At 43.4% G+C, this 27,775-nt stretch overlaps 1 protein-coding gene across 4 annotated transcripts in view; it reads left to right on the forward strand.

Annotated features, from left to right (window-relative positions):
* Window positions 1–27,775, forward strand: part of NNT (nicotinamide nucleotide transhydrogenase) — an 83,902-nt gene that overhangs the window by 36,455 nt on the left and 19,672 nt on the right. For all 4 annotated transcript variants that reach the window (XM_036308562.1, XM_036308558.1, XM_036308561.1 and 1 more), the window contains 9 exons: window positions 6,618–6,779; window positions 7,755–7,865; window positions 8,873–9,018; window positions 10,541–10,736; window positions 12,530–12,763; window positions 13,829–13,989; window positions 15,929–16,108; window positions 22,815–22,974; window positions 24,490–24,571. In XM_036308562.1, the coding sequence (XP_036164455.1) occupies window positions 6,618–6,779; window positions 7,755–7,865; window positions 8,873–9,018; window positions 10,541–10,736; window positions 12,530–12,763; window positions 13,829–13,989; window positions 15,929–16,108; window positions 22,815–22,974; window positions 24,490–24,571 (1,432 nt within the window). The remainder of the gene's footprint in view (window positions 1–6,617; window positions 6,780–7,754; window positions 7,866–8,872; window positions 9,019–10,540; window positions 10,737–12,529; window positions 12,764–13,828; window positions 13,990–15,928; window positions 16,109–22,814; window positions 22,975–24,489; window positions 24,572–27,775) is intronic.

Consider the following 27,775-nt stretch of genomic DNA (forward strand, 5'->3'; position numbering starts at 1 on the left):
TTGATAGTGCCTGAGAGAGCTTGGACATCATCAATTAGCTGGTTAGATCATTTATTATAGGTGTGTAATGCTGTACCTAAAAAAAGGTCAAGAGAGGTCAATACAGAATGCTTAAGTGCCTTCCCCAGGAGGGGATAAATCCCTTCACATTCTCAAAATATCCAAAGTAAATGTTAATTTGTAAGTTTTTTTGGGATAAATGCACAATATACTGTTGTAAAGCATCAAAAATTATGAATAAAACTTGTAGAATAATACCATGTAAGAATATTCTTTGCTCTAAGTCATGACAACTTGATTTTAAACTCAAGGTTTGGAATGAGGAACCTAGTTAGCAAAAAAAGCAATTTACAGAAGCAGAGACAGCATGCTATCTAAATTATAGTTCTGGGTAAACACATTATCTAGAGTCCTTGGGTAATAAAGGAAAAATGTGCCTTCTAAAACATATGAAACTTACAGTTTTTACCCAAATTAATTATTACCATACTTCACTTTACTGTGCCCCAGGTGGTCTCTGGGCTGTTGGTTGTCTGGTTTGTCTTTCTCCTGCTGGATTACACTTGGAGAACTTTACCTTAAAAAAGAAAAATCTTTCTTTTTTTACACCAAGTAACTTATAGGGTTACTTCTTGGATGTTGACTGATAGTGCCGCAAGGCCATGTATTCCAAGTCAAAGTCATTAAACATTTATGGTGACTGTACTTATTTTCAGATCTGGTATTTTAACAGCAAATCATTAGATTATTCTGTAAATATTAGTGGAAGATATTTCAAAATATTAAAATTTCTTCTTTTTATTAAATTTAAAATAATGTTTTTAAACAGCGTTCCCTTTCGGCTTATTTGCATATACAGAGGGATCATGGGAAGCCTTCAGTAACTTTTTAGAAGAATTTTACTTTACTAGGATTCAATTGCTTACAAAGATTAGTAAATTCAGTAAAGCTTTATGTCTGATACCCAAGGTGCAAACGCTGCCCCACCTCCAGCCTAATTTAAAATGCAGTAGTGAGGAGCTTTTGTATTTCAAATTACATCTTAAAATCTCACTGCTGTATTTTAAGAAATATTAAACAAAATAACTTGTTTTGCCCTTTCTCAGAGGCAAAAACTTAAAATATATATTTATTAATTTTTATTTGATAAAGCTTTCCATATGATTTCAAGTATATTAAATTTAGCTAAATTTAAAAAGAGAGAATAGACTTTTGAAAAACATTTCAGGGCCCGTGAAATTTCTCAAAGTCATTCCTTAGTTATAGTTTTGAAATCCAACTTGAGAGACCACCAAATATATATATAATTTAAAAATTATATACTTCTTATAATTATTAAGAGATATCAATTAAATTTAAAGCAAATTAAATATTTAGCATGCTTCAAATCAATACTTTTACATTTAAGGATACATTTCAAACAAAATATAAGGCATTTTCAATTAATAGATTAACTTCTATCATCTAGACTTCATACTAGGCATACTCAGATTAACCTTTCAGTATTATAAATTTCAATACTTTTAGATGATTTGAATTTAAAAGTTTTAAGTTTCCAGCTAATAAGCAAAACCATAGCTATTCACATGTACTTGCCTTAGGGCGGGAAATTTCAAAAGAGCTACTTTAAATCGCCTTGGGAAACCTATCTGCATTTCTTTCTCAGGTTCATCTTTGCCATTTTTAAGACCAAAACAGTCTCGGGTTTTTATTCTGTACTCAGCAAAAGGTCAAGTTCAGCTCAAAACTATGCGCACTCGTTTTTAAACTGGCCTTTTACCTTTACATGTGCACAGAAATCCCGGATGCGTTTTTAAATTTGTAAAAGCTTTTCAGTTACAAGAAGGACTTTAATTTTAGAATACTTGGGGAGGGGGCGTCCACACTGGATCGCCATGTGCTTTTTCTTCCCTTCCCCCACATTCTGCTTTTGGGGGAAGTTTCAGCAAATGACTCAGATGGCTTATTTTTCCCAAAGTCATGCTTAATAGAAGACATTTTAAATTTATTCCTATTTTGCTTTCTAAAGTCATGGCTAGCACCCAAAGTTATCTTAGCCAAAGTTTGGTTGTCATAAGATGTTCTCCGGTAATTTTTAAATAAAACATTAAGTAATCTCATTGCGGGAGAGCTTGTAACTCTGCTCTCTCTTGCCACCTTTGAATCTCTCCACACCAGAGGCGGATTCAACAGCGGGGTTTCATTTCTTATTACAGATTTTAGATTCCAAATACAAATTAAGATAAGAAAACACATTAAGATGACCATGGCACTATTTTTTCAGCCTGATTTTAAGGAGTACCTTTTAATATTCCAATTTCTTTATAATTTGGCCTTTTTGCACAGGTGATTTTATTAACGGCAAATTAAACATTTCAGGATTAGGACATGGAGGTGGAGGGAGCCATGAAGACCATTTCTCCCATTTTTTTTTCCTTTCTGCTTCTCTTAAAGAGAGGAGGGTGCAAGGGGGAGGAGATCCATCCTCCTTGACCTCTGCTAAAGCCTCTAGGAAATGAAATGCCGTGTTCCACAAGGGGAAACAATTTTTGGCAAGTTCTGATTAACTTTTTTGGCAAACTTTTAAGATTTAATGTACCTTTTTCAAGAAACCAAGGGTTATGTTCTATAACAACATGCAAAACTATAAAAGATTACCTTCTAAAATTTTAACACTTTAAACATGCTAATCAAAAGTCTATAATAAACCATGAGCAAAGGTCAGTGATGAAAGTGAAAAAATTCTTTAAATCTTTCTTTTTAACCCGAAATCCTCGAGCCTTGAGGGACTCCCTGAGCCCCCTGGGAAATGCTTAAATCTTTCTCTTAACCCTTACTCCCCGTGTCCTGAGGAACTCCCTGAGCCCACCTAGAAATACCTCATGAGAGTTCAATGAGTTGCCCATTGTTTTGGCTGGGTAGTTCTCAAGATTTCCTCCTCCACGTAAGCCTCTGGGACGTATAAACCCCGTGCCAGGTCAGCTGGGAATTTCTTAAATCTCTGGTGATCCTTATGTAACCGCTCTCCTTTTACCTTACGGCCTCTGCTCGCGTGTCATAGGTTGGGATGTATAAGCCCCATACCAGGATATCAACCACTAAGACTTAGCGAGCTCAGAGTTTGCCAGAGAGGGTGACACAGGTCGGGCCAGAGAAAAATTACTTTTCCCAGTGATTCAGAGTTTTCACTGCCGGTGTCGGGTACCCTTCACTCTTCCCCGAACGGCGAGGTGAAGTGCTTATTAGTGGACTGGAGGGAGATCAAGAAAACTAAAAAGGGCCAGCCAAAGGGGGTGCCAAAGAGGGTGAAGGCTCTCAAGAGGTATTTTGAAATTCTTGCTTGGAAAGTTTCGTCTGCTTACCTTCACAACGATCTGTCTCACGGGCGGGCGAAACCGTGGCGATCAAGATGCCGAGTCTTCACTCACGAGTCAATACTGCGCGGCGACTCTATGGGGTGCCTGGCCAGGCGCTTCAAGCAGACGTTCTCGCAGGGGGTCCCCAAGTTGCCACGTTGGGCGCCAGACTGTCCCGACCCGCGGGACAACAACGTGGGAACGAAGAGACACCCTAGGAGAATGAAACAAGCAAGGGACACGAAAGAATGGAGGCAAGACAAGTTCTGATCAAGCCTCAAACTTTATTCTCACAGCGGCAGGATATATACTGTTTTAGGGAAGGGGGGTGGGTAAAGGGGTCTATGGGCAGTAACCTATTACTAGTGATTTAGGATGGCTGTGCTTATTAGCAGAGATGTGTGATTTAGCAGGCTCTGGATGGCTGTGTGCTTATCAGTGGAGATATGTGATTTAGCGGCTGTGTGAGGGTAGTTTATCTTTAACTGCTGGCCAATTTGCAAGACACAGGTGGTTTCTGGTAATTAGGAGTTTCTGGAGGAACCAGAAACTTATAGTTCTTAAGATGGCTTTGTCTAAGCCAATATCTCTAATGGCTCCCAACAGTCTTGATGATCTGAATTTGGATAGTCATGTCAGGAGTAGCCAGTGAAATGCTTTTGCCGTCTTTGGATTCCATTAGGAATTGGGCCTGTAGAGGCAGTTTTCCATAAACATGCTGTCTGTCCCACCCAGTGGAGTTGGAGATTGTATAGATTTGCTACCCCAGGAGCTAACAGGCACCATGCTATATGCTGGAATGAATGTGTGGGAAAGCATACACAGGCGGTGAATACGTTTCCTTTTATAAAAACATTTTAAATATGATTGTTCATATTTTTATCTATGTCAAATATATTGAGTAGTGGTGTACGTCAGATCGTGTTGACGTGAAGTGCGTATAAATGTAGCTGTTTATTTGTTTATTTGGCGGTTTATAAAACATCAGTTCTGATGGCCAGCACAGCTGGGTCAGACTGGGGAACACTGGGGAACCAGATGTTTCTGCGGGAGAGTGGGCAATACAGGCATAGCCTTGGAACCCATTTGGCCAACATTCTAAATTATCCACCTCGTACAAAAAAATCCAATTTTTAAGCGATTTTCTCTTTTCTTTACAATTTAACATCCAGTCTTTGTTTTTAAATTCATTTTTATGAAAACACTAAAGAGTTATTATAACATAAGGATAAATATTCATTCTGGCTATGAATTGTTGAGTCTGACTTGTGGATATTTGATATTATATTGGTTTCTCTCTCATAGAATAAATTAAAAATGTTTAGATCTGCTTAGAGCCAAAACCAACCCCAAACAAAAGCAAACTCTGAAGAATTAAGAACCAGCACCAGACACAGAGAATTCTTGTAGCCTCAGCATTCCCCTAATTCCCATATGAGTCCAGATGTTTGAAAGCTAAATATGTTAACTCTCCTTGAATAAAGAGCAGATCTCAGCAAAATGACTAAAAGAACCTCTAGTTGTGAACGTTGTAAGTAAATGGGCAGTGTCCCTACTTGCACTTGTTTGTTAAAAAAAAGAAACCGGATTATTGTAGTGTACACAGAGAGTACGTATATCAGTAGGATTGTAAGTTGCCATTTCTGTTTGAGATTCATGAGCATATATGATGATTTATTTTTCTAGGTTTTTCTTATGTATGTTAAGTTAAAGTTTATTGCATTTTAATAGGTATGACAATGACATATTCCAGGGAACAAAAGGATGGCCCTGTATTTGTTTTTCTTTGCCTTGACCTTCCTCCTTTGTAATGAAAACAAGTATTTTTTATGTGTATGTGTTAGGAATCTATTTGAATAGCATACTTCAAGGAATTTGATTTTATTTCCCCTCCTTTCTTTGTTCTCTGCCTTTCTCTTCTTTTTCCTGTATTATACAGACTATAGAAATTGTACATCTGACATTATTACGTGTATTGTAGAAAACACATTAGTTTATTAAATAGTTGATAAGAAAACCTGCAGATGTGATTTCTGTCTTTTTCCATATGAGGACAAAGGTCTAATAATTTTACAGATGAGGATACTATAGCACAGAGAGGTTAAGTAAATTGTCTGAGATCACACAGCTAGCAAGCTGCCGAGTCAGGATTTGATGCAGGCACTCTGGCTTGAGGAAAGGTATTCTTAACCACAGCCCCGTGCGGCTTCTCTAAAGATTAACTGGAGCACCAGACAATATCCTATCTAACTTTCCCTCTGCACTGGAAATCTTCTATGTGTGTGGGAAAATAAAAATGAAAACGACGGTCTTATTGAACGAGTTAAGGTAAAATGAATGTCGATGCCTACATGCTCTGTCTGTGCCACTTATAAAGAAATAGTTCGCATCCAGGGAAAAAAGAACCCTCTTCAGGAAAAGTCAGCGCCAGCTCCCTGGCCGCCTGCTCTCATTCTGCCTTTCCTGACCACTGGGTCCCACTTCCTTCTGTTCCCAGCAGCCGTCCACATGTTTGCTGTTAGGAAAGGCGATAATTAAAGATGTGTGTCCAGAGCTGACTGTTTGTATTGTGCACATTCTTAATTTAATTGGCCGTGTTCCCTTGTCTTTGTACAATCCTGTTTGCTGACTTGGTGCTGAGGCTGGCGCTGCCTGCCCGGCCAGCGGTCCAGCGCAGATTCGGGAGCAATTGCAAAACTCCGAGCCGGGTGGGTGGAAGCCACATGTCTGGGAGGTGCTGGAGGCAGTGAAACCCTTCCTACGCGTTTCAAGCCCTCTCCCTCAGCCACATCTGAGATGACAGACCTGGCCTCACAGGAGCCCTGTCAGAGGAAGGTTGTGTCTTGCCCGAGTAGGAAATGCTTGGGGAGACCTATAGGCCTGTCACTGGGGAAGAAAAACACTTGTCTAAACACATGTGACATTGTCAGTGAATCTTAAAACAGGGCAGGGTACAAGCCTCACAAAGGGAAATGTGCCCATTGCTATTAAGGTGACTCAACAATTTGAATAGATTTTACAGTTTATTTTATTTTGGGGGTAGGTGGCCGGGAAGTTGAGCTTTGTTCACAATACCTCTATCCCTCCTCTCTCCCCCTTCCCAACCATGAAATGTCTCAGAAGTCTGCTCATTACTGGCAAGGGTGTGGAATTGAAAGCACTGGCTATTCCACGTGTTTGCTTGTCTGTGGGTGTGCATGTGCTTTTAATCTTCCTGAGATAAGTGGCTGTCAGCTCATCCTCTTCCCTCTCCTTCTCCAGGTCTCACCGGGATTCTGGGCTTGGGCCTCTCAGCTCCCAATTTAGCCTTTTCCCAGATGGTGACCACGTTCGGCTTGGCCGGCATTGTGGGCTACCACACCGTCTGGGGAGTGACGCCTGCCCTCCACTCGCCACTGATGTCCGTGACGAATGCCATCTCAGGTTTGTTCCTCTTCCCCCCGCCTCGGGTTTGCATGGGTTTATAGAGTGCTTTGCAGGAGGTTTATGAAGTCTGTGTTTGCAAATGGTCTGGCTTGGCGTCAGGGGTTGTGGTTGTGGTGGCCTGGGCTCCCACAGGCACGGGGCTGGGCTGGGCTGCTTCCATCTCCAGCAGTGCAGCCACTGTCATTTCCTTCGGCGGTGACCGCCATGGAAGAAGGGACCCCCCCTCTCCCCATAACATTTGGGAAGCAGTGCTCCATAGACTCGTGGTGCAGCCTCCTCTTGGGGCTCTTAGATCCGGCTGAGCGTGTAGCCCAGCAAGTCTGCAGCTGCCACCCCTGATGTCAGGTTCACCTGCAGCTTATGGGGCAGGACCCAGCGGCCAGTAGGGCAGCATCGGCGGCTCCCTGGGGGCGAGTCTTCACAGAGGGCCCTGCCGCAGTCCACACCCTGCCCAGGGGCTGTTCCCTGTGGCCCCCAGTGAGAGCTTGGATCTGAGGAACGAGACCCACATTGGACACACGTGGGAGCTGCCCTGCTTGGACGCCTCCTGGCCGCTGTGGGCATCTCTTATAACATGGCCATAGGCATAGCTTTCGGGATCTCCGCAGGGATGTGTCCAATTCCAAGAAGTGCCAAACTATGGCTTCACCATCACGTATTCTAGTCCAGGGACCGTTCCTTCCAGTTCAGTTGCAACCTATCCCCGGGGGTCCCTTTTCACCATAGCAGCATTGTCTAACGACCTTTTTGATTTATGTCATGGGCAGGGGAACAGAGATAGAAAGACAGAGGAAGGTCAGAATCTTATGCAAAAGGGGGAGGGGTGTTGTTAACTCTTTGCCCAAATGGTACCTCAGGGGGAAGGCTGTGAGAACTTTCTCCTTCCTGAACCTGTGCCTGTGACATCCTTCGCTGTGACATTGATTGGCGGTGTCACTGTGGCTGATTACCATCTTGATGCTTTCTTTGCAGGGTTGACTGCAGTTGGTGGGCTGGCGCTGATGGGCGGGCATTTGTACCCTTCCACCACGGCTCAGAGCCTTGCTGCTCTTGCTACCTTCATATCCTCGGTCAATATCGCAGGTACGATGGCGGCGACAGAAGCCGCAGTGCTATTTGGAACGGGGACATGAGAAGCAAATATAAATGAGTATAACATAGACAGCCCATTAAAAGTGTTTCACTCAGCTCATAAATGCTCTCTATGGAGGGAAATTAGTTACTTTGCCCGTCTGTAAGTTTTAGAAACTCATTTGATAAGGTCCCAAAACAAATAGAACAAATACAAGTTAGCTGGGAAAGTATTAAAGGCATAGTTGGGCATTAAATTATGAAGCATGATCACCATAACATCTCTAGATAAGTCTAATTTGAGATAAAAATTTTAGTCTTTTGCCTTAGCCTAGCCTGCGTTTATTTCTAAAAACTGGATGCTTAGCACTTAATTTGTACACGATACTCACTTGATGCTATTTTGTAGCTAAAAATTCTTTTTTTAAAAAAAATATATATTTTATTGATTTTTTTACAGAGAGGAAGGGAGAGGGATAGAGTTAGAAACATCGATCAGCTGCCTCCTGCACAGTCCCCACTGGGGATGTGCCCGCAACCAAGGTACATGTCCTTGACCGGAATCGAACCCGGGACCCTTGAGTCCACAGGCCGATGCCCTATCCACTGAGCCAAACCGGCCAGGGCTAAAAATTCTTTATGGGTCCAAGAAATCCAGTGCCTGTTGATGTGGTATTTTTTCTCTTATCATTTATTATAGACTTTAACAAACAGGATCACCTATTAGAAAATAAACCCTGCCTTTGATGGGTTGCATGCCCACGCCGTCTGAATGGCTAGTTACTTGTAGTCATGCGTAAATAGTTGGTTCTGCCTGATAGCAAATTTAGGTCCCCCCCTCCCCCCTTTCAATGGAACTGGCTTGAATAATAAAATAACATCTAATTTTGACCGTCTGTTACTTAACATGATATTTATCCATAGATGATAAAGGTGCTTAAAATATAAAAATTGTAGCATGTTAAAACAATGGTGTTGCTCAATGAGGTTACCTCTCTGTTTTATATTTATTTGATAAGGTGGCTTTCTGGTGACTCAGAGGATGCTGGACATGTTTAAGCGCCCCACTGACCCCCCGGAATACAACTACCTGTATCTGCTCCCTGCTGGTACCTTTGTTGGAGGATATTTAGCTGCCCTCTCCAGCGGTTATAACATTGAACAAGTAAGAGGCTCTTTGGAAAGTTTCTGTTTTTGCCACTGTTTTTCCCTCAACTGGAGTAACATTCTCATTACCAATACCCACACTTTATCATGCAGGTACAACAGTAACTCTAGAAACATCTTGGTGAAATAAAGCATCAGGACCCTGGATTCTAGAGCCAGGTGGACCCACTCCCTGAACGTGCAAATGTGGGTCCCCCTGTTTGTCCCCAAGTTTTTCCACATGTACAAATAGTCAAGAAGGTTATTAGCATCCTCTTTTTTTTTTTTTTTTAAAGATATTTTATTGATTTTTTACAGAGAGGAAGGGAGAGGGATAGAGAGTCAGAAACATCGATGAGAGAGAAACATCGATCAGCCGCCTCCTGCACACCCCCTGCTGGGGATGTGCCCACAACCAAGGTACATGCCCTTGACTGGAATCGAACCTGGGACCCTTCAGTCCGCAGGCCGACGCTCCATCCACTGAGCCAAACCGGTCAGGGCCCATCCTCTTTTTGCACCGGGCTGGATTGGTGTAGGGATGCAATGAAATAATTGGCAATACATTTGAAAAAGTATATTAGTAAGTACTATTAGTCCTTTTCTTACTTTCCCCTCTAAAATCTAGTACATCATCTCTTGTTATCAGGAGATGTTGTGCCAATTAATTTTAAAAAGATAGTTTAAAGATGAATACTCTATAACAAAGCAAATAACCTAGTTGAACTTTGAAAGGTCTACATGTAATTATAATACTCAACTTTGAGCTTGGTATTTTCCGTTTCTTCGCAATGACGGTCACTGGATTGCAACCTCCCAGACAACAGGCAGATCACGTCTCCCTTGGTTTCTTCTGCTTCCAACATGTAGCATTTGTTGAATGAGCACAGTCTTTTTTTTTTTTGAGAAGAGTTGGAGCGGTGAGTCGGAGAGACCCATGTCCGACCCAGATTTGCTGCTCACTGATCAGCTGACCTTGGAAACACTGTGGAACCTCTTCAGGCTTTCGTTTCCTTTTCTGTGAATGAGGCTGAAGATTCTTTCCTCCCGGGGATCTCATGGGACCGAGTTACAACGTTCTTGCAGTGTGTGGTCCGGTCCCCTGGCACAGGCAGCGTCAGCGGTCGCCTCCTTTTCAGCATTTGGTTAGATCCCATAATGACATAATTTAGATTTAGGGACTTCCATATGCATTTGCGCATACCATCAAATCCCGAAGAAACCAATTTACATGAATGGTATAATTGCAAGTACAATGGAGAGTATTTAGTATCCCTAATGGGTAGGAAAATATACCGAAATATTAAAAGAAGAGCTCATAGTGGTTTCTCTATTGTCTGCATTTAAAGTTGTTTTTAGAGAATCACGTTTCCTCACAAGCGGTCTTTCCTGTGTTAATAGACCAAAAGTTTTGATGTTCTCTCTCTCTTTCTCTCTCTCTCTCTCTCTCTCTCTCTCTCTCTCTCTCTCTCTCTCTCCCCCTCCTTTCCCCTCCCCCCCCCTCTCTCTCTTCCTCTCCCTCTCCCTCTTCCTCTGGAAAGATCATGTACCTGGGCTCAGGTCTGTGCTGTGTTGGTGCCCTGGCCGGCCTTTCCACCCAGGGAACTGCTCGTCTTGGCAATGCATTGGGCATGATCGGCGTGGCTGGAGGCCTGGCAGCCACCCTTGGAGGCCTGAACCCGAGCCCGGAATTGTTGGCTCAGATGTCGGGAGCCATGGCTTTGGGCGGCACCATTGGTAAGCACTATGGGCTTCTGCCTTCGTGCAAACCCATGCTCACTTCTCACTTTTGACTCAGTTGATGTACTTACTCTGTACAGGTTTTAGTGTTTGTGTTTGAATGAGAATTATACCAATGGTGATGACTATTCACCAAAAGAAGATAGATAAATTGTAGTAGAAACAAAGGTAATAATGCTATCCATACTTTTCTAATTAATTTTTCAGATTTTGTTATTTGGCTCTTGAGGTTGTCCGTGTTTATTGTCTCTGGTAGAAATACTGTCTAATGATGGATGGGCTACTGTTCATCTCTTCCCAACTCCATGTTTAATGACCACTCTGGTGGCTTGACATTGACCATGGTTTCACTTAACTGTTTTGTTGATTATCCAGACCTGAGAAAGCGCTGGAGAAAATGTTGATAATGCAGCTTCAACTGAAAAATGTGTTGTGTCCTTAGCCATTATATAGCGAATAGCACAAAAACTGGGCCAGTATCCTTCTAGTGTGTGCAAGCCTTTACCAGATCCAGCGAAGTCGTCGCTCACACGGTTGACAGTGAGCCAAGTTCTCACATGCATCTTGCTTCACTTTTGTCTTGTTTGTTACTGTTAACAAAATTACCAACCAGCATTCATGTGGGAACCACACAAAGGCATCAGCAAACACTAGGTTGGCTGCAGGCACCAGAGTTTGGCAAAAATCAACAAAAGTGTTCCGTGAAAATCAATTGCCTGTATGGAATTTACATTAAAGAGAATTGTATACTTTATTATTATTTTTTGAAAACTGTGTGCTCCATTCCATTGATAGCAGTAAAAAGTCGTGTGTGTATTTATACACACAAATGTTTTTATCCTGAGGAGCTGGTGGCTAAATACGTAGTTATTAGTACATTAGCTTTCGGCCCCATTTTGTCCTGACTGAAAAACCCTGAAGGAAGGTGCCTGTGCTGGGGGTTCAGGCAGGAAAACCTTTAGACACTAGAGGCCTGGTGCATGACATTCGTGCACTGGGGTGGGGGTGGGAGATCCCTCAGTCCGGCCTGCATCCTCTCGAAGTCCGGGACCCCTTGGGGAATATCCTAAGCTGGCAGTCAGACATCCCCGCTCGGGGTCCTTAGGGCTGCTGTGGAGGCGGGAGAGGCTTCCGCCATTGCTGCTGTGGTCACCAACTGTGAGCCCAGCGTCTGCGTTGAGCGTCTGCCCCCTGGTGCTCAGTGTGCGTCATAGTGACCCGTCATTCCGCAATCGGTTGATTTGCAATTAGCCTTTTATTATATAGGGTAGGATGAGCTCAGCGCTTTTACATCACCTGGCCAGAACCGTGCAACTCCTTCAGAATCGCTTGATTTGGACATTTATTACCCAGATATTTGCATTTCGTTACCTTTGCACTTGGCCCTGTCCACCTGAAAACCTAGGCCTTCTTCATGTCCAGCTGGTTCTTGTGTGCCAGGCTTGGGGTATCCATGCTGGCGGGGAGAGTTTCAGGGGATTTGACTGGAGCTTTAAGGAATCTGAGGGTGCGCTAGGCCAGGGCCACCTTTGAAGGTTGTGGGGGGAGGAGACGCTCTGGAGCTGGGCCTTGGCTAGGTGTGTTGAGAAAACGTGCTGTTTTGCAGGAGTGTATGTAGCCAGCGTCCTTACCGCCTGTGCAGTCCCTCAGGGCACCGCTAGCCCATGCGAGGAAGCAGATGCTTCTTTACTGGTGACACGGAGGGAGCCCCTTAAGGGTGGCCTTTGTAGCGGGTTCTCCTTCAGGGTCTGTCCCGTTTTAATTTCTCTTTGACCTGCATTTCCCGACAGGATTGACAATTGCCAAACGCATCCAGATTTCAGATTTACCTCAGTTAGTGGCTGCTTTCCACAGTCTGGTGGGCTTGGCGGCGGTGCTGACCTGCGTAGCTGAGTACATTGTGGAGTATCCGCATTTCGCTACAGACGTAGCGGCAAACCTCACCAAGATCGTGGCCTACCTCGGGACTTACATCGGCGGAGTCACCTTCAGCGGCTCCCTTATTGCCTACGGAAAGCTGCAGGGTAAGTGGGTCGGCACCACAGGGAGGTGAGTATCTATTGTTCAGGGGGCTAGGAGGGCCCGTTAAAATGTCAGAAAGTAGCTAAACAGTAGACCCTGTTAGGTGAAGCGTTTGTGCAGCACTCAGAATATATAAGCCTTTTTTCTCTCCACGAAGGTGCGTCCCTTCATTGGTCCTTACAAGTCTGATAAAGTCTTGCAAGGCTCGGGAGCTGTTGCTTCTGCGTGGTTAGTGCAGGAAACCAGGACACAGAAATGTGCGCAGAGGGAGTGACCGACATTGGCTGATACACGTGAACCAAGTGACATCGTCATAATCCTTGGCTTCCCGAACAGCGGGGAGCTCATTGAACACGCTTGTGTGATGAGTATACGGCACCTATCTTGAAAACAAATACGCGTTTCTGGGCTCCAGTTTGGCAACTTTTGCTTCTGCTAAAACCACACATGAAAATAGGAGTAAAGAAAACCCCCCACGTAGGCTGCTTCCCGGGTTTTCATGGAAAAAACGAGTCTCGAGAGAAACTAGTTTGTAATTTAAAAATCTGGTCTTGCCTCTCAGTAATGAACTCGTTAAAATTAAGGGGGACCTTCCATGGAACTTAAACATCACAGGAAGAACTTCCCGCCTAAGACAATCTGTCTTGCCCTTCGTCCTCAGAAACAGCTAGCAGACCAGCCCCTCCGCTCCGGGCTCAGTGGGTGGAATCAGGAATGCAGGTGTGCTAGGACGTTGTGGTGAAGTTTTAGAGGAAGAAAACAACGTTTAGCTTCTGTGTTGGTCCCACGGGAAAAGTGACTTTTCAGGATTCCGTGACCAGAGTGAAGACGTGGGGTGGGAGCCAGTAGGGGACAGTTGCGTGGAGGCATACGTTTCCTGCTTCCGCTAGTTTTCCGCTTGAGGAAGAACTCGAACTGGCTTTGATGGTTCAGTATCTGGTGGTAGGAAGTGATGTTTCGAATACCATGTTTTAATTCTAGTGTTGCCTTTTGGTAGTTTAGGGTTAGAGGACGGACACTGTGAGGGAGGGGTTCTTCGGTTCTGACTGCCCTGCGCTTGGTTCCAGGCATCCTGAACTCCGCGCCCCTCCTGCTGCCCGGGCGGCACATGCTCAACGCGGGCCTGCTGACGGCCAGCTTGGGTGGGATCATCCCCTACATGCTGGACCCCAGCTTCAGCACGGGCATCCTCTGCCTGGGCTCCGTGTCGGCGCTCTCTGCGATCATGGTAAGAGTTGGAGAGGAACTCGTTGTATTTTATCAGAGTATAGTCTAGTTATAGTTCTATCTCTTTAAGACCCCCAACGGAATAGATGTATTTTATTTAAAAAATATTTTTATTGATTTCAGAGAGAGGAATGGAGAAGGAGAGAGAGATAGAAGCATCAATGATGACAGAGAATCTTCAATTGGCTGCCTCCTTCACGCTCCCTGCTGGGGATCGAACCCGCAACCCCGGCATATACTCTGACCGGGAATTGAACCGTGACCTCTTATTTCATGGGTGGACCACTGAGTTCAACCACTGAGCCACACCAGCTGGGCAAAACGAGACCGATTTTTATGTAATCTTAAGAGTTTGGCTGTGATTTCAACACAGAACCTTTAGGACACTAAGTAACTTAAAATTCTATATACAACCACTGATGATCTATTTTTATTTTGACTTACATAGCATGGATTTTTGTTTTATTTTGAACAAAAGAAAAATAGTTTTGATATTTTTTTTATCTAACAGGGCAGAAGAAGTAAAAAAAAAAAGTGCCAAAATCAAACCTGTGCATTGAAATGTAAAACTTCAAAAATTGTTACTTTTGAGGAGAGGTAAATTTGATTAAAAATACTTAATGACTCTATGAGAATGAGTAAAATATTTCATGGCCTAATATAATTGGTTTTCACTTAATTTAGCAATACATGAATACACTCACATTGTAACAAACTCAGAGTATATAGGAATACGGGGAATAAAAAGCAAAAATCTTTCTCTCCACAATCCCTTTTCCTCTCTAGTTTAGTGATTTGGGGTTGCATCCTGGATATCGTGAATGATAGAGACTTCAGAGTCTGTTGTGTTCCTCCAAAGAGTATTGGTTGTAATGATTTCCTTATTAGTTTTTGTAGGCAACTCAGCAGGCTGGATCCAAATTTCAAATTCTGGCTCCCCTTTGGCAGGGGGCAGCTACAATCTTAAAAAAAAAAAAAAATTCCAACCGGAGTTTACATTCAGTATTACTTTGTCTTAGTTTCTGGTGTACAGCATAGCGGGTCCAGCCGTGGGCAAACTACAGCCCGCGGGCTGGATCCAGCCCGTTTGAAATGAATAAAACTAAAAAAAAAAAAAAGACCGTACCCTTTTATGTAATGATGTTTACTTTGAATTTATATTAGTTCACACAAACACTCCATCCATGCTTTTGTTCCGGCCCTCCGGTCCAGTTTAAGAACCCATTGTGGCCCTCGAGTCAAAAAGTTTGCCCACCCCTGGGTTAGACAATCATATACTTCATACAGTGCTTCCCCCGATTTTTCAAGTACCCACCTGGCACCATTCATCGTTACTACAATATTATTGACTCTCTTTCCTATGCACAGTTTACATCTCAACAAGCTATTGTTATTTCATCTTCAGTAGGATTGTTTGGAGTCTGCCTGCATATGCCTAGTTCAGGAGCCAGCCAGAGATGTGGGCAGAGTTCATGCGCAGAATTCGGGCTTGCTTTCTCTAGCCTCTCCTGTGCAGAATTTACTTTCTCACTCCCCAGCTGCCTTAGTCGCCCTAAACCCTACCCTCCGATCTTCAAATGAGCGAGACTGTGGGATTGTATTTTGTTTTAGCTGTTTCACTTGGCACGACAGGGCCTGCCCTTAGGCTAAAGCCATAAAAACTGGGAAATGCACTCAGCGCAGTCCCTGGTTTCCAAGTGAGGACTCCTCTCCAGTTTCTGCCTGCTTTTCATCACTGCCTTTTAGGGGTGGGGGGACTTTGCTGGGGGCGGTGGTTCCGTGTTTACGTGTGCTGTATCTGTGGGAGACTCGGCCAGACTGAAATGTGTGTGTCACGATAGTCGTTGGAAAACCGGAATGATGAAGCACCGAGCTGTTCGAGGGCAGAGGCTGTATTTGTGTTGCGTTAATTTTGAGTCGCGCTTTGCTTATCGTCCCAGGGCGTGACCTTGACGGCTGCCATCGGGGGTGCGGACATGCCCGTGGTCATCACCGTGCTGAACAGCTACTCCGGCTGGGCCCTGTGCGCCGAGGGCTTCCTGCTCAACAACAACCTGCTGACCATCGTGGGCGCGCTCATCGGCTCCTCTGGGGCCATCCTGTCCTACATCATGTGTGTGGTAAGAGACACGTGCCCGACAGACCCGGGAATGGTGTTCTGCACCGGAGGGCGCGTCTGTCATTTCTGTTACTTGCGGTAAAAATGACTACCTCAGCTTTCACTCTCTTTCTCAGGAATCCCAGTGTGTAGCATTTGAATCAACTTGCGAGGCTGCTTTTAAAGTACTCAGTGTAGATAATTAGGAAAATGAAAAAATAAAAACCTTCTGACTCCCTCCGCCTGAAAGAACTCCTGCAGGTTTTGGGTTATTTCCTTCTGCTCTTTCTTTGTGAATTGCATGTCTGTGCATTCCCTTGTCTAATCACCAGGTACACTTTCACATTTAGTTTTTTAAATCTTACAAACTATGTTCTTGCCATTTTCTTATTAAAAATGCTTTCTCAATATTATTTTAAGGGACTTCATCACTAATCGATTACATGGATATATAAAAATATATTTAACTTTTCCCCTGATGCTGTACCTGTTAGGTTGTGTGATTTTTATTTCTCTTTGTATATAAATACATCTTCGGCACTTCTGATTTTTGTCTTAGGATTGATTCTTAGAAGGGAGAGGGTGTGCACATTTTTACGGGCTCTTTCTGAACTTTCCCGTGCTGTTTCGGGAAAGCTGGCTGCAATTGACACTCCCGCTGGTCATCTGCGAGGGTGCCCTCCTGAAGTTTTGTGGTCAGCATGGTTTGTTTGTTTTAAAAGGAAAGAAAGAAAATTAACAAGAAAAATACGTCCTAGCTTCCTTTTTGTTTTTAATTCTCTTCTTGATGGCAAGAAGATATCCTGCAAATAATTAAAGGCTTGACTAGCAACCTTTTTCTGATTATAGAGGCTATTCTCTAAATAATCGTTTCCAATGACTGTGAAAGGACAAGTATGAAACTGAGTGAAATCAGCATGTGAACTTCACACCGATTAATAATTCAGAAAAAGAATATTTAACCCACCTTCATTCTTTTATTACATTATTTAAAAAACCCTTATTTGACAATGGAGATTTTCTCTTATATTTTAATTGAAAAACTCATTGCTAATTGAATGCTGGAGTTGTCTTTTTATAATAAAAAATTAGTTTTCTTTGGTCATAGTATAAAACAAAGGATTTGATAGCCCAAGTTTAAAACCAAGTTAAGAGGTTTTGAAATTAAATCCCTCTAGTTGTTAAGGAAGTTTTGGAAAGGTGGGAGGTTCTGTGTCTCCTATTTGAAAAATGCCAGGCTTTGGAGGTTTTTTTTTTTAAAAACCCAAATGTTTATGAAGAACAAAACATTTATTCAGTTACATTAGAAATAATTCTTCTAAAAATGAACCTTTTCCCCTTAGTTTGGCTTTGCTTCATGTGGTGACTTTAAATGACCAGCAGGGGGCGGCAGATTTTCACTAATACGTATGGTTGGTCAAAGCTCTGATTTTAAAATTAAACGAGAGATTGGAATTTTAGCACAGCCAGGGGCATTCTGGTAGGGGTGGAGGACGGAGGACTTGTACCTAGATCTCGGAGTGTCATCATGGGTACCTTCTTGCCTTTCTCCTTTTCTTCTTACAGGGTTTTCTTCAGCTTCTTAAATGTATCAGCATTATTTGCCCAATTTTGTCTGTGCCTCTTTTATTTCCTCTCCATTTCCTTTCCTTGTTCATTTAGTTTCTTATTATTTTTGGTTAGAGGACTACAGTAGCTTTGATAGTAGCAGTTCTATAACAGTTACTAGAATAAGGTAAGAAGAGGCAGGAGTTGAAAGTCCTCTTTTCTATGTCTACTTATGTGTTATATCATCGTTTTCTTCATTTTTCTATTTCTTTTTTCTTGATTTGTTTTCTCTATTTTTTCTCTATTTATTCTGTTTTCTTTTTTAAGGTCCTTTCTATTTCCTCTGCCTCAGGCATGCCATTCACTGCCAGTGTACCGCAGATATTTGTTATTCCTGTACTGTGTATAAGGTTGACAAGCTATTCTTATAGCTGTCTGTGACCACAAGTATCACACTGGGTCAGATTGATGCTCTGTAATAGCAAATTGTAGTCATTTGGGCTCAAGGATTGTTGAAGCTTTAATCTTAAAAATTATTCAGATATAAAAATAAAAGGCATTTATTGAGGGAAATTTGAAAGAAAATAGAAAAGGATGAATAAGAAAATAAAATAATCTATAATCACATTACCACCTAACTGTCCACATTTAATATTCTAATTATAGTCTTCTCACATGCATATGTTTGAATGCATTCTATGGCACGGCTTTCAAACCATTTTTGGTGTCTGCTAAGATGGTATTATATCATACCCAAGTCCATATTATTAGTTGCTTTTGCCTTTTTTTCCTGCAGTACATTCTCCTGGTGCATCGTTGGTCATTGCCTTTACGTACAATCACTTGGTCAAGGTGGCTGTTGATATTGATGAAGGGGTCTCCACAGAGGACGCGTTGCAAGTTCTCCTGGTGGGTGACGTGTAGAGCAGGCGTTTTACTGAGCCCTCTGCTCCTCTGTCTTATTACAGAACAGACGACAAAAGCAAGGCTGCCGTAGTTTTCTGTTTTGAAGACAGAAGTGGTCTTCACTTCTACATTTTCCTGGTTTCTGACTTTTCACATTCATCTTCAAGAATTCTTAGCCTGTGCCTGTTCATGATAAGAAATTGTTTCTTCGTGGCTGGTGCCTACTGGCAGCTCAGAGTGGTTCATAATACTACTAAGAAGGAAATATCTGCTCGTAGTTAGGCAGAGCACAATGTTGCCGGCGCTGCGTTGGGTGCTGTACAAATATTAGCTCATTTACTCCCCATCCGAACTCTGGAGGTAGGAAATTCTGTTCTCCTTTTACAGGGAAAGTCCTTTAAGAGGTCATGTATTATTCGCTCTGGTGTTTATAGAGCCTGACCTAGCACCTGGCACATTCAAAGAAATACAAGAATTGTTAAATAACTATTAGATGAATATTTTATTTGTTAGCTCTTTTCATATTTTGGAATCCTCTCCGGATAGGCTGTAGTAGCAGATATACTATCAAATGTCGATATCTAGTATTATTACCAGCATGTTTACCTTCACTGTTTTATTATTTATTGAAGGAGACAGGCGAGTCCAAACCAGACCAGAATGCTTTTGTTATGCGAGAGGGAATGGAATGCACCCCGAGTGGCTAATTAGCAACCCCTGAAATTGGATTTTGTTCTGACAAGAATCCTTTTGGGTGTCTTCTGAGCCTAATGTCGTGGTTACACAACACCCAGGATTATAAAAACCGAAAAATGTCCACAGTGTCCCAACAACCAGTGCAAATGAACGCTGTGCTTTATATCCAGATGTCGTTAGACATTAACCTCTTTATGATTTTATAGTCCGTTTACTTGGAAAATGGAACAGCATTTTCAGACCAAATTTTTTGATTTTTGCATTTTGCTGCTTTTTTCCAAATGAAAATAGAATAAAATTAAGTGGATGAAAGCCAAACTAAAAAAATTTCTTTTTTGCTTTGCAACCAATTAATTAGCACCTACAAAGCATCGAAATGAGAGATGCTAGCCAATGGTATATATATTATTATTGCTTTGGTTTGGTCCATTTTATGACCTTGTTTTCAGAGTTTTCTTCTTACATTTTGCTTAGAATTACATGAATTAAGGATCTTTTTACTGTAGCATACAATTTTCATTATAGGGCTTAATAACTTAAAAGGCACAGTCTTGGACAGGGTTGCAAATGCTTTGTCTTGGAGCTGGGAGCTCTTCAATCTGGGGTCAGTGGTCACAGGATAGTCTCATTAATCACTTGAGCAAGCCAAAAGGAGAAAAAACAAAACAAAACAAAGCCCTAAACCCTAAACATTTGTTGAAAATATGATGTCGCAATGGTAAGTTCAGAGATGAAGAATATTTCGTTTTTAAGAGACCACATGGAATTAGCTTAATGGTGATATAATTGTGGATACGTGTTTAACAAGTAGACTTTGATTGTTACACTACTGTGTGGTTCCCTGTTTTCCTCCCTAAGATGCCATCCGAAGTGGGTCCACATTAGTTAGATGTCCTCAGATATTCTTTCCTTCTCCTCCACTCAGTTTTATAGGAAATGAAAAATGGTTCCTTCTAAGTCCGGTAAGATGAAAGGGCTCTATCATCTACATCTGTCTCCGCGTCATGTTCCTCTGTCCTCTGTCCCGTCACAGGACTGTGTGATGCAGGGGATGGAGTCTTTTTGTATGTTTGACTTTTTTTTTTTTTAAAGTTATCTATGGCCCTAGCTGGTTTGGCTCAGTGGATAGAGTGTCAGCCCTCACACTGAAGGGCCCTGGGTTTGATTCTGGTCAAGGGCACATACCTTGGTTGCAGGTTCCCTGGCCCTGGTTAGGGTGTGTGCAGGAGGCAACCAATCAATGTGTCTCTCTCACATCGCTGTTTCTGTCTCTCCCTCTCCCGCCCACTCTCTCTAAAAATTGATGGAAAATTATCCTTGGGTGAGGATTAAGAACAACAATAAAAAGTTATCTATGACAGAAATATCTCAATGTCTGAAATAGGTCTTTGAATCAGTTTTTAAGGGCAAAAATTTGGTGGAAACTATTTTTGGTCATTTATTTTCAGAATCCTGTAATTCAAAACTAGATAGAATTGATCAAAATCAATAAATATTGAATGTTTGGGAAGTCTCAGGTATGGCTGTGTAGATTTTCATTAAACCTTGGATTTAAGTAGAGGAAGTGGTGTTCAGCATTTAAAACTTCATGTCAGATGGGGACTATGAACGTAAAAGCATTACTTCAATATTTCTCTGCCCTTCTTATCTATTAATAATATACATGAAAACATTCTGGGCTTTATATGTTACTAGAGGCCCGGTGCACGAATTTGTGCACCAGTGGGGTCCCACAGCCTGGCCTGCAGGATCGGGCCAAAACCAGCTCTCTGACATCCCCCAAGGGGTTCCGGATTGCGAGAGGGCGCAGACAGGCCGAGGAACCCCACCGGTGCATGATGGGGGCTGGGGAGGGATGCGGAAGGTTGGCCAGCCGGGGAGGGACCGCAGGAGGGCTCCAGGGTGTGTCAGGTTTGTCTTGCTCAGCTCTGATCAGCTGGACCCCAGCAGCAAGCTAATCTACCGGTTGGAGTATCTGCCCCCTGGTGGTCAGTGCACATCATAGTGAGCGGTTGAGTGGCCTTAGCATATCATTAGCATATTATACTTTGATTGGTTGAATGGACGACCCAACACTTAGCATATTAGGCTTTTATTATATAGGATAATCTTAGACAAATTTACAAGACTTTGAGCTATGTAAAATGTGAATGTTGTACTCATCAGTGAACTTAGGTCAAAAGAACAATTTGAAAAATTCTGACATCTTGATCTATCATCTTTGCAACTTAGGTTGTTGGCCTGCTGCCCTTTGTCAAGTGTGGCTCTCTGCCCATCTCCTCTGCCCCTGCTTCTCTGTCCTCTCAGCCACTCACGGGCCTGTCCCCCCGAAGGTGGCAGCTGGTGGGCTGTCCTTGGATGGGCGGTCATGTGCTTCTCTCTGATGTGTTATTTGTCTGCAAATCTCCAGGTGCTTTTTGCTTTTAAATAATCAAGTGTCTTTTTGAAAAAAAGTAATAGATTGATACTCATATAGCTTATAAGTGGCATAAACAGTGGATCAATGATATGTTTATTACAACCCTTAAAATAGGGTTTAATAGTTTTTTGGGAGTTTTTTTTTTTTGAAGTGAGAAATTCTGTGGTGACTATGTGGAATGACTGCTTTGATCATGTACAGGGATTTGACGTCTTAAAATGTAGTTGATCCCTCAGAACATCTGGCTTCTTGTCTTTCCGTGCTTCTTCCACCGCCCCGCCTCGAGAGGGCCATACATGAACTGTTTTCAGAACCCGATCAGTTATCGGCATGTTTCCGTGGTGGTGTTCGAATGGCACATTGTTGGGTGATTGTAAAGGAGTGTTGGGTGATTGTAATAGAAGTGCCTTCCTATTGTCTCCCCCCTCCCCCCCCCCCCAAAGATAATTTTTTTCTGGCTAAACGGATGGGTGTCTATTTTACTAAAAAAAAACGTATAAGCTCACTCATCTATCTTTTTGGAAATGAAATATTTTAGGAGTCTAGTAGTGAGTCCAGTCACTTCTACTATAGCTTCGCAGAGCTGATTTGGAAAGCCAGACCCTATCAACATCTACATTTATCTTTCTTGACGGCAGAGGGCAGCAGAGTTCTAAATGAGAGGCATCCCTGCCCCTTCCCTCCTGCTTGCTTCTGGACAGCTCGCAGCTGGCAGTGAAACTCACCTGAGTCTCTAGGGTCACCTTGTAAAATTTCACATTCCTGTGCCTGCCTTGTCCTCCTGTGAAATACACGTGACTGTGGAGGTACAACTTGCTCGATCCATGTGCAAGTGATAGTAACCAGGTTTGAGTTTTTCATTAATTTCTTAATGTTACCGGTAACTTTCCATGAATTGCCTTAACAAACAAACTTTACTCTCTTACTGAAGATATATTCGTGTGTACTTGATTTTATAGAGAAAAGGATGTGGTTTCCCAGATATCTTCATTTAAACTCTTGAAATAATTTTCATAAGCTAGGTCAAATTATGCGGCTAAAATGTTTTAGATGATCACATATACCTCTTTATGGAATATTTCTGAATATCATATATACAGATCATTTTTCTAAAAGTTATGCGGGTTAAACCCTCACCGCGAGTCATTTTGCTTTCCAGGCAATGAATCGCTCCCTGGCGAATGTGATTCTTGGAGGCTATGGTACCACGTCAACAGCGGGTGGAAAACCCATGGAGATTTCTGGCACACATACAGAAATCAACCTGGAGAATGCCATCGACATGATTCGAGAAGCTAGCAGTATTATTATTACTCCAGGTACAAAAAAAGGGCTTTGTCATTGATTACATTAACAACTTCCTATAATAGGGAAACACCTAACCGACACTTGTTTGTTTTTGAAAACATAATGGGAACTTAGAAGCAACCCTATTGTTACATAGTGAAAGGTATTGAGAATTTTCAGCTTGTGTTAATATTTTGGAGATCACGTAGAGATTCTATAAATTGATGACGTGGTTCTAGCCATGTCTTCCAGTGATTCTGTACCAATGTTGAATCATTTTCAAGTCTTGGTTGTTTATTCCTCATTGGTAATCTTTGGGCCTGTTGTCAGGATTAAGTTAGATATAGTATATGAAAGTAGCTCACTCTTAAACCTGCTCAGTAAGTGTTAGTAAATGTTAATCTCTTTCTTTTTAAAAACAAATATTTAAAAAATCATTGCGATTCCTGTGGTTTCCACCAAGGTGAGGTTGCGTCGCCTAGTAGAAAGAGCTTGGTCTGGGAGTCATTGCGTCTCATTTTGGTTTAATTTTGCTTCTGACAATCGACATGACATTGACCAAGCCACTTGATCTCTTCAGGCCTCAGTTTCTTTTTTAAAAAATACGTTTTTATTGATTTCAGAGAGGAAGGGAGAGGGAGAGAGAGATAGAAACATCGGTGATGAGAGAGAATCATTGATCGGCTGCCTCCTGCATGCTCCTATTGGGGATCGAGTCTGCAACCCTGGCATGTGCCCTGACCAGGAATTGAACCGTGACCTCCTGGTTCATGAGTCAGTGCTCAAGTATTGAGCCACACTGGCTGGGCAGTTTCCTTCTTTTCTGAAGCTGAGTTTAGTTCTTCTTCACTATGAAGATAATGCTGTGTTTTTACAGCAACATACTATTTTCAGATTAAGCTTTTAACTCTGTCATGTTATATCATAGGCATTTTCTGTAAAGACAATCTGTTGATTTGACATGTGGGTAGTTTGTTGGTTGGTTCTATACTAAGATATAAGTAAACATTAGCATAATTGGGTGTTCAGGTACAAGCCTTCTCACCTGGGCCAGCATCATCTTCTGCAGACATTGGAGACTTGGGTTGGGGTTTGGTTGTCTCAGAGACAGGGCGGCTGCTGTCAGCTCTGTGTGGGAGCAGGCACATTACATTTGCTAGAATGCCTGGGACATTCCTGCAGAAAGAATCATCTCCCTCACAGTGGGCCTGGTGTCACCTACTGAGAAGCGGTGCTGGAGTGGAAAGGTGGGAAGATGTGAGGGACTGACAGACAGAGACAGAGAGAGAGACAGAGGGAACACAGCATGTGGGTGGTGTGTGTGGGAGGGGGTGCCCAGCAGTGTCAGACCTGCACAAGACTGAGGAGGGACTATTAGAATTTGAGGTTGGAATTTAGGCCAGTATTTTAAAAATTCCATATTATAAGTTTGCTTTCATTTTTAGTCCTATTCATGGATTGCTTTTTTTGGGCATAAAAATGTTTCCATCCAGAGAGGAATTTCAAAATAAAACCGCATTCTCCCGTGTTCTTGGCGTTCCCCGCAGGCTACGGACTGTGTGCGGCCAAAGCGCAGTACCCCATCGCCGACCTGGTGAAGATGCTCACGGAGCAGGGCAAGAAAGTCAGGTACGTCCTGCGCTCGGCTCGCGGTGTGTGTGCAAGCAACGCTGATGGCTTCCTTGTAGATGACTGTTTCCTTTTTGTTGTCATCTTGCATGCAGTTTCTATTTGACAAGAAAGGAATGTGTGCTTATTGAATAAAATCAGAAAAACACATCTAAGTAGGAAGAAGCAAAAAGTAATCATAGTCCCACCGCCTGGAGACAACCTCTCTTTGTGGTGTGGCCGATTTCACCATTCGCTTTATGTGGCGGGAACACTTGCTCCGTAGCTGTAACTTGACGCTTGAACAGCCACCCCCTTTTCTGCTGCTCCCCATGCTCAGAGAAACTCTTCCATAACGAACTACAGGGGTGACCCCCGAAGGGGCCAGTCTCTCTACCCGTGGGTTTGAACGGTAGGAACAGAAGCATTGGTCCAGCGATGGGCTCAGACACCAAGTTGAGCAGGTCAAAGTCTACACCAGGGGATGGCCTGTGGGTGTATAAGGCCCGTGAAATCATTTGGCCTGGCCCTGCGAAGGCATTAGGGGTAAGTTCATTAAAAATTTGACCAAATGTAGTAGGCTAAGTTTTAAAAAATATATATTTTATTATTATTATTATTATTATTATTATTATTATTTGTAATCCTCACCCTGGGATATTTTTCCATTGATTTTCAGAGAGTGGAAGAGAGAGGGAGAGACAGACAGAAATATCGATGCGAGAGAAACACATCGATTGGTTGCCTCCCACACTCACCTGGACTAGGGCCCAGGCCTGGAAGGAGCCTGCAATCCGGGCACATGCCCTTGACTGGAATCGAACCCGGGACCCTTCGGCCTGCAGGCCAACACTCTATCTGCTGAGGCAAACCAGCTAGGGCAGCAGGCTAATTTTAAGTTGATAATTCTGTATGGCCTGAGGATGATGTTATAAATATCCAGATAGCCCCTGGCAGATAAAGGTTCCCCTTCTGTGGTCTAGACCAACACTATGCAGTAGACCTTTCTGTGGAAATAGAATGTTCTGGATCTGCACCCTTCCAGAACGGTGACCACTTGATGGGCTTCGCCTGAGAAATTGATTTAAACACATTTTTTAAAAAAGTAAAAAGAAAATTTTCAATGACAGTGGACAGTCAGTATTTTATTAGTGTCAGGTGTAGAGCACAGAGGTGAGACACGACTGTTTCTTAAAGTGGAGTTTTGCTCATGTAATCTTAGAAAAAGAAATTAAGTGGCAAAACCCCCGCGTTCTCATAACCCCCTGTTCTCATAAACTTCCTACCTACTTTTGCTGTTTCTGTCTAATAGCATCAAACCTAAATATAGGTTCAAGTGACAAAGGGAAATTTTATTATATGGGATCCCAGGGTAATTATTAACAGGGAAAACCAGAAGTCCCGTCTCTCTGGTTGGATTTGGGGAAGGAGGTGACCTTGCTTGACCAAACACGCCTGAAAGGAGAGGTCATCGAAGAGGCAGACCCGGTGGGAACCTGTGGGCTGGTTAACGGTGGACTCATGTAGCTCACCCCCTCAGGGGGGAAAAGACTGCTGGGGCTCCCCTTGTTATAAACCATCCACTCTCTGAAATATGCATTAGAGCAACCACTGCTGTGGCCACTTGCCGTTTGGACAGAGGCCTTTGCTCCTGGAAGGGCAGCAGGCGGGTGGCGAGGGGAGCACTGCATTTCCAGATCTTTCCATGGCCCTGGACGGAGGGTGTGAGGGATGGAACAATGGGGAGGTAAGGGATGACCCTCACAGCCCTTTGTGTCTGCCCTGTGCACCCTGGCTCCGTAGTCTGGAGCTGGGCTACGGGGAGGCTGTGCAGGGCCCTGCATGTCTCGGGGAGGAAGGGAAATGCCGTGTCCCGGGGAAGCCGCCCTCTAGCAGTGGCATTGACTTGAGAGAGGCGGTAACGCCATAATTAAGGAAAATTGTCTGTTAGTGAAAGTTCCTTGCAGATGCCAGTCTTTCACTCTTGTCTGGGGCAGATGTTAAGAAAACAGGCCCAAGAGCGTGCCTAGAGCTAAGCAGGGTTCCTGCTGGACTGCTTGCAGAGTCCGTGTTTTCGCCTGAATGTTGCAGCTGTTCACAGTGGTAAAAGGGGCTCAGGTGGTTAAACCAGAGGGTTATCTAAACTGTTCGAGCGTCGGCTGCATATCTTTCTCTCTTTCTCCCCACCCTTCCTTCTCTCGCTCCTTCCTCCTATCTCTACTTTCTGGCAATCTAAAGTCTGTGTTTTTTTAAAATGTGAAGAGTTAAAATATTACTTTGTGGTAGGACCAGCATTCCTGGGCTGTAGTGGTTCCCACATGTAGGATCACCTTCGGTGAATTGCAGATTGATGATAAGAAAAGTCATTGACGTTGTTTCTTTATTTTCACACTAGAGGCCCGGTGCATGGATTTGTGCACGGGGCGAGTGGGAGGGGGGCCCTCAGCCTGGCCTGCGCCCTCTCACAATCTGGGACCCCTTGGGGGATGTAACAGTGTGCCAAGCGGCAGGTGGCCAGGGAGGAGCCCGAGCTGGGGCCTGGCGCTACACTGCTCACGCTCATCCCAGCCTGCCGTGCCTGCCGCAGCTGCTTGGTAGCACTGCCGCAGAGGCGGGAGAGGCTCCTGCCATCGCAGCTGCGCTCACCAGCCGTGAGCATGGCTTCTGGCTGAGCGGTTGTCCCCCTGTGGAAGCGCACTGACCACCAGGGGCAGCTCCTGTGTTAAGCATCTGCCCCCTGGTGGTCAGTGCGTGTCATAGTGACTGGTCGACCAGTCGTTATGATAAGAAGTCTCATTTCGGTAACCCACTCCCACATTCACGTAGGGTACCAAACGCTGCTTCCTTGTGGTCACAGTCGCCCAAGAAAGCATTTGCAGACCTACCACTGGAAAGGATGTGTTATAGAATCTTTAATCATTTTCTTAAAAGGAAGTGTTTTTCTGTATTTAGTCCGTATGTGAAAGTTGAATGTAATACAATGCCTGTGAGCAGCAAATCTAATAAAACAGGAAAGTGGCTTCCAGGCCTCCGTTATCCTCAGGGAAGGGCATGATTCGTTTCATGTTGTTCTCTGCTTGCCTGCTGACCAGCCTACGCTGGTTAGCTGTCTTGGGAACTCAGCCCAGTGTTAGAGGGGTAGGTGCAGAGCTGGGAGCATCAGCGACTGCTGGGCAGCTGCACGGAAGGGAGGATGTGAAAGGAAAAGAATGAGAGGAAGGAAAA

Source organism: Myotis myotis, unplaced genomic scaffold, assembly GCF_014108235.1.
Source record: "Myotis myotis isolate mMyoMyo1 unplaced genomic scaffold, mMyoMyo1.p scaffold_m19_p_5, whole genome shotgun sequence".
NCBI lineage: Eukaryota > Metazoa > Chordata > Mammalia > Chiroptera > Vespertilionidae > Myotis > Myotis myotis.